The sequence below is a fragment of the Alosa sapidissima genome, chromosome 20, assembly GCF_018492685.1.
Source record: "Alosa sapidissima isolate fAloSap1 chromosome 20, fAloSap1.pri, whole genome shotgun sequence".
NCBI classification, from domain to species: Eukaryota; Metazoa; Chordata; class Actinopteri; order Clupeiformes; family Clupeidae; genus Alosa; species Alosa sapidissima.
The window spans coordinates 32,017,485-32,024,984 of record NC_055976.1 but is presented as its reverse complement, the minus strand read 5'-3'; the positions used below and the strand labels follow the sequence as shown (position 1 = coordinate 32,024,984).

General features: G+C 41.2%; 1 protein-coding gene across 1 annotated transcript in view; it reads left to right on the top strand.

Annotated features, from left to right (window-relative positions):
• adgrg3 (adhesion G protein-coupled receptor G3) overlaps nucleotides 1-7,500 on the top strand; it is a 27,673-nt gene that overhangs the window by 616 nt on the left and 19,557 nt on the right. The window contains exons 2-5 of the mRNA XM_042073846.1: nucleotides 1,926-1,958; nucleotides 4,797-4,851; nucleotides 4,993-5,086; nucleotides 5,386-5,511. Coding sequence (XP_041929780.1) covers nucleotides 1,926-1,958; nucleotides 4,797-4,851; nucleotides 4,993-5,086; nucleotides 5,386-5,511 — 308 coding nt within the window. The remainder of the gene's footprint in view (nucleotides 1-1,925; nucleotides 1,959-4,796; nucleotides 4,852-4,992; nucleotides 5,087-5,385; nucleotides 5,512-7,500) is intronic.

The following is a 7,500-nucleotide window of genomic DNA, read 5'->3' as shown; positions in this document are numbered from 1 at the left end:
TAATGACAATGTTAACAACAGCAATGTTACTGAACTGAAACAAAGGAGGTTATTACAGTGCATGTCATTCCAACTATATTAAACCTCATCTACCTAGAAAATAATTTAACCATTTAAACTATCCACCTATTTAACTGTTGAGTCATTCCAACTATATTAAACCTCATCTACCTAGTTCAGTCATTCCAACTACATTAAACCTCATCTACCTAGTTCAGTCATTCCAACTATATTAAACCTCATCTACCTAGTTCAGTCATTCCAACTACATTAAAGGAACCATATGTAAGAAATGTATTTCAATTAATCATAAAATGGCCCTGATATGTCACTAGACATTAAGAAATCATGTTCATTTCAAATACTTATATCACTGACAACAGTAGTCCGGCCAGGATATTGTCATTTAAAATGTGAAGTTGCAGCCCTCAACTGATGTTGATGTTGTCATGTTGTGTTTTGGCCGGATGCGCCACCCTCCACCTATCTACTAATCACGAAGTCAGTAGTGTTTCGGCATCCAGATCCGGTTGCCAGCTCTGCCAGTCAGGGGGGAGGGGATACACCGCTCTACAGTAATTTGAAAGTGATTGCAGTACCAGTTTTGGCCACAATCTTACATACAGTTCCTTTAAACCTCATCTACCTAGAAAATAATTTAACTGTCCAGTCATTCCAACTATATTAAACCTCATCTACCTAGCAAATAATTAAACCTTTTAAACTATCCACCTATTTAACTGGTCAGTCATTCCAAATATATTAAACCTCATCTACCTAGTTCAGTCATTCCAACTATATTAAACCTCATCTACCTAGCAAATAATTTAACCTTTTAAACTATCCACCTATTTACAGTTTTTCTCAGTCGCTTTGGTGCTTTTTTCAGATCAGAATGAAAATTCTCATAACTATTAGTACAACCTCCACAATATTTAGTCATTTGTGCACATCATAGTAGCAATTTCTCCTTCCTTTGAACAAATTGCAAATGCTTTTGGACATGTATCAGTTGCTTTCATACAATTCTCTGCTGTTTTTAAACATTATCATTTGCTTATGTCATGTCAGTCCAAATGAACTATACTTATGGATGCTGAATAGTCGTTCCCAATAAAACTAATAGTCTTCATTTCATTGCTTGAGTACATTTAGTGAGTTTTTTACATACAAAATTGTTGAACTGGTTATCAAATTCTGTCACAGTGCTGTAGAATTGCAAAGAGCATATACAGTAAAACTGTGAAACGTACGTATTCAGTGTCTTGTACTCACTTACTCCCCTAATGTGTAACTTTACTGTAGTTTTCAAATGGTTACAAGTACTGTATAGTGCTGTCTTGAGCATGTTCAGGTAGTGTCACCGAGTTCTGACCTCTTTTTGCATTGGAAAACACTGAGAGAACTACCATAATGAAAACATGACAAAGCCATTTGACTATCTTGTTCATAAACGATGGTGTCAAGACTTCTCATTTTGATGACACTGACAGTTTCATTGACATAAATACTTGCTTTTGAGGAATGGACTATCAATTTTGAGCAAGTGACGTGCTTTTGCAGGTTATCCACTAGGTTTTGCAGTTTGCACTAATTGTTTTGAGAAATGCACTAACTGCTGTGCAAATGTTAATAGCGATGTGAGAAAATCACCAAAGCGACTGAGAAAAACTGTAACTGTTCAGTCATTCCAACTATATTAAACATCATCTACCTAGTTCAGTCATTCCAACTACTGTATATTAAACCTCATCTACTTAGTTCAGTCATTCCAACTATATTAAACCTCATCATGTTGGTTGCCAATTAGCACATCATCTGTTTTAACAATATATTTCACACCATATGTTTTGCATTTTCATGCACTAGTAATTCCCTGGAATTGCGTTTTCTAGTTAATAACTACTGCACTAACATTTTCACAGCAAAGGGGGATATGTCACACTGCAGACGACAACGTAAGTGAGGATATTATTGTTCTACATTGAGGATATGAAGAATGGGCTAATATCTACACTGCATTCAAACACACAACAGGGGTGACTATTAACAACCATACCACCAACCAAACTATTTTAATCTGATGGTTATTTGTAACGAATGAGAAGGGTGTGCATGGCTCTGAACACAGTCCTGAAATGTCCGAGTCAGTTAAGGTCAGCTTCAGCCTCAGATTTGGTTCAATACCTACCTGTTTCTGTATTTGGTCTTAATTACAGTGAGTGTAGAGAAGCCTTTCGCAAACAATGTGGACGCAAATGGAAAGAGGAAGCGCACGGCCTTGTCTGATAACGGTATTCGCTGTGGGTATGCCAGCTGACTGAGCCACACGGGGTCTTCAAAAACATTTGATAAAAGGAAGCTTTTGTCCTGAAAAAAACATTTGGACCTCTCTGTAGCCCCGAAAGCAAAACTTCCGTACTTCTGTGTGGAGAAGTTGGACATGTTCACGGCCCATTTCTCATCACCACGCACATGAAACAGGAGAGAATGCATCGGTCAGGCCTTTATTAAGTCCACAGTGTTCAGCTGAGTCAAGTCTAACAGGAGAGAATGCATCGGTCAGGCCTTTATTAAGCCCACCGTTTTCACAGCTGAGTCAAGTAGACTTACGTTCTGCAGGCATCTTCTTCACTGTGAGGGCCTCGCGATAGATGTTACAGTGAGTCCAGTAAATCTCCGGTGCCAACTTCCTAATTCGGGCTACTGCAGCACCGCTGTGGTGACCTGTCATCTTTGAGATGTGGTATCTTTTGCGATTTTTCCTATGGGAATATAAAATGGGGGTTTTGAATTATCGCACCATTTAAACTCTCGCGGGGACAAGGAAGTCTGAAATGCAGACGTTTTGCTCAACACACTTTTGTCCTCTGCCTTCGAGTGGCTCCTGTGATCCTCGGTAGCCTACATGAAGATGGCAAACTTCTATTTTTGCTACACTAGAGCTAACTTGCAATGCAATTTGCCATAGTTCCATAGCTTCAATTAACACCCGGATCTCCTTATATAGGCAAAGCTTTTTTTGTAGGCGAACTTCAGGTCTACGGCTGACATCAGTGTAGTGAGAACAGAGTGGCAAACTCTCTGAACATTTTTGTTTCTTTGTTAATGAGAGGCCAGATATCAAATTAAACATGTTTTCATAATTTAAACTTAAAAGCATCAATTTCTGTGAATAAGAAGACACTCAGGGCCAGATGTACTTACGTTTTTGCGCCCACTTCAGGCATATTTGATTCACAATGTGCACGTAAAAACATGGCAAGGTATGTGCAAACAGGCCGCACAGATAGAAGCGCAGACTGCCTGTCACGGGAACTGCGAATTAGAGCTGTAATCGGGCCTTAAAAGTTAGGCCCGGCCCGAGCCCCACAGAAATCAGCCCGAGCTTTTTAAAACCCGTTTACAGCCCAACATTATGGAAATGTCCGCACGCACGCAGCTCTTTTGCCTTTTGTCAAGAATGAGTAACATTTGACATCATTTATTCATGACTAACGTAGCCTAGGCCACTTGGAAGTTGGAACAAAGAAATAAAATAGCCCAAGTCCGAACATCTCAGCACTCTGAAGTTTACAGGAACCCTCACGCTGCCCCGACATTAATTAGTTCTTGCGCCAGCTCTTCAAACCCCTTTTAGGCCTTTTCGATATTAAAAGGCCTAATGTCTTTACAGCAAAAGCTGACACACTTCTCTATTACCGTTTGTTTCACCTTTGCAGGGATGGGTTTTGTTGCTGTAACAAACGATATGATTGTCGTTCTGCAGAATGTCACATCTTTTGCATTTCACACAACCCACTGGCTCATTATTCTCGTTTTCCACACCTCAGACTTTGCTTTCTTTGCCGGTGCAACCAAAACGTAATCGCCAGAGGCCAGCCTCCGTTTCACCTCCTCAGCATCCATTTTCACATCTTTCCCGCAGCTAATCGAAACGCATCACCTGACCGCTCATTTAGCCTATACCGCGCAAGCCCGAGCCCATGTGAAATCATGGAAATTAAGCCCGAACCCATTGGGTTCTTCAGCTCTACTGAGAATAGCTATTTGCACTTTTCCGTGTCATGCATATGCATTCATAGGACGGTCAGGGGAAAGTGGGAGTATCGCACAAACACAGGGGAGGAGAAGTGCTAATAGCGATTGATTACGTATTCCGCCATATGTATGAAAACAGCAACTTGCCGAAAACTTCCAATCAGTATTCAGAGTATCAGTTTTCTTCATTGTACTATGTCAAAAGCACCCTTAACTTTTGTTTGTCTTTCTAATTTTAATAGTACAACATAGACTTCCCAATCTACTAGACTAGGGTATTAAGTCATAGCCGTAGTCTACATGCAGTAAATAGTTGAAGTATTTTTAAGTAGATTATATAACTACTAGGCCTACTCTGTATGTTGCTGTTCGTTGACATCTTATCATGTATGATCACTAAAGTTTGATTATTTTTAATGTTTATTGGTTAACTCTATTCAACTGCGCTCGTGGTAGCGTTGTAGAGGGGGCGGAGACGGACAGTGATGAGCGCTGTTTATGTAATGAAGTGACAGCTTAGTAAATTCCCCGCAATATGGCAAAGCACAGTGTTCGCTTTCTGCGCATAGAAAAACTTGGTATTAGTGCTTTCTCTGTACATCTGGCCCTCACAGTCATTTTACAAACCCAAACTCAAACCCTATTAACCTCTATAACCCCTATTAACCTCTATAGAATAGTAATATTTAATATAAAGCAATGTTCTTTTTTCATCAATATTGTGGTGCAACAGCCTTCTTCTTCTCTTTCCCCAGCTATGTCTTGTAATGAGGTTATTGAATGTTGCCGGGTAAAGCCCTCTTTTGCAGCGTAAGTATCCAAAGAAGTATCCAAAAACATAAACAAGTAAGGTCATGACTAAATGATTAGGAAGTCATGAATGTTTAATATTTTGTGATTTTTTTTAAACTCATGATGAAACTTTTGTACTGTTTTTAATAATTTTGGCAGGTGCTACAATCAGAATGTAAGAACATGTGTCATCAAAGGTCGACAACACAGCCCAGACTTTAAACAAAGACAGGTCAACTCGTCCTCATTAGAGGTAAGGGATAAGCCAGAGCTTCTCCACGGTAGTCTCCTACAGTGTCCAGCACTGAAGTAATGAACCAGAAAAAAGGGAGCTAGTTCTCTTTAGATCAGATGAGCAGTGTTGAGCATGTCAGGGGCATACCTCAGGGGCAGTTAGTCATGGGCATACCACAGGGGCAGTTATATTACAGAAGAAATTAGGGTTATACTATAGGAGCAGTTAGTTAGTCCCCAAACAGACAGTACTTTCCTGTATTTCATTATGACTGCAGTTCGCTGTATGTAAGTTGAAACCTATTTGATTCCCACTAGGGCCGCATGGACACATATTATGGCCACAGGGTGCGGGTCCCCTCTGAAGCTGTCAAAAGGAGCCGAGTGGACGCGTCCAAAGAGGTCATCATGACCACCTCCGTAATCAACAGCTCCTACTTCACGGTTAGTGGCGCCCTTTGTAACCACAGAGCTTGTCTAGGTCATCACAGAGGCATCTCTGCCACATTCAGTATGCCCGAGTGCCCGAGTGATTAGGACCCAAACTTAAACAGAGGTGTTCTATGATCCTCACACACAAACATTGCACGGGTGAGACTTTATCTGGTGAAAAATACTCCTAGCTTAATCCTCAATACCAATTTCAAGTTTTTACCTGAAATTGCACAGGGCCTGCTTCAGAGGCCACAGTTCCCACCTAGTGTGGCCTATACTCATGTGCTTGACCTCGTTGGAAAGCGAAGACATTGTAGTTTCTTGGAAAACAAACCGAAGAACTGTGTGATGTACTGACACTGAGTTACAGAGGCTAGAATATTGTTTTTTCTTTCTGCCGGATAACAAGCATCTCGGAACTGACCACATTTCACCCCCCTAGGTCACTATGGCTTAGAAGCACAACTCAGCCCTAGTGTAACGGGAAGCAGGTTATAACTGTTGACCCTTGAGGCACACACACACGCAACGCTGAAGGATATTTTATAAAAACAGTTTTATTAAATTATCTTAAAAATTGAGTGGTTCAGTTACGACAAACAGTTCACGACACAAAAATACATTACCAGTTGTAAGCACTTAAGTGTCCTGACCCCCAGAGACAATACAGGGAACAACAGTAGGCTAGTGTGATTTCCTTACAGCTACTCAATACTCCCGGTGACTAAAAGCCCCCAGATAATCAATAGCCTAGGGGAAGCTTGCAACCCATTTACAGTATAGGACCAGTGTGAAAGAGCTGAAGGGCCACAGGATAAACCAATAGCCTATGTGAAGTTCACAACCCAATTGCAGTATAAGACCAGTATGAAGGAACTGAAGGGCCACAGAACAAATCAATAGCCCATGTAAGTTTACAGCCTGTTTACGGTATAGGACCAGTATGAAAGCACTGAAAGACTACAAAACAAATCAATAGCCCATGTAAGTTCACAGCCTGTTTACGGTATAGGACCAGTATGAAAGCACTGAAGGGCCACAGAACAAATCAATAGCCCATGTAAGTTTACAGCCTGTTTACGGTATAGGACCAGTATGAAAGCACTGAAAGACTACAAAACAAATCAATAGCCCATGTAAGTTCACAGCCTGTTTACGGTATAGGACCAGTATGAAAGCACTGAAAGACTACAAAACAAATCAATAGCCTAGTATATGTAAATAGCATATTCTGGCGCCCTCTAGAGGAGGGAGATCTCAGGCTATAATGCTCTACACAATGTGGGTATGCCTGACGGTGTGACGGTGTATAACACAGCCTCCGCTCGATTCAGCTGTCTCCGGAACTGCAGGGGAAAGGTGTAGAAATCGACGTCCACAACAGCCGCGATAACGGCCCTCTCACTCATAGAATGATGGTCAAGTTACTTCCCTTAACGTAGATGTATTGAGTGCGTTGTATTCCGGTCTGTACGCCGCTCTGATAGAACGATAGCCTCTCCCAGGTGCGTTGCGGTCTTCCGAGCCCCCTTTACTTCTCCAGGCTTCGGTGGTAGTCCTTGCGGGGTGCCTACTGCCACCAAGAAAATCTCACAGTCAAAGGCCGCCATTGGCATTTTAAATCTTTCAACCACCAACTGCGCAGGTCTGCCATTAAGGGGCGATTGAATGCACCTGTAGAAGAGCGCAACAAACCACATACACACCACAACGTAATCATACACTATTAACCAGCCCCACCCCCTACCATCAGTCAATGTTCCTGATAACACATTCAGCCCCGTTACACTAGCACCAGGTCTTGTGAAGCTGTTCAAAAGTAGATCTATATAGAATGAAATATGAGTACTTTATACCATTATTTACTAAGATATGCTCATGGGTTTCATAAAATGTCCTATGGAAACTCCACATAGGACTTTTGGTCATCCAAAATGCATACTGACAATCAAATGCTTACTGCTTATGAACCCCTTTGTTTAGAAGCATAATCTTGGT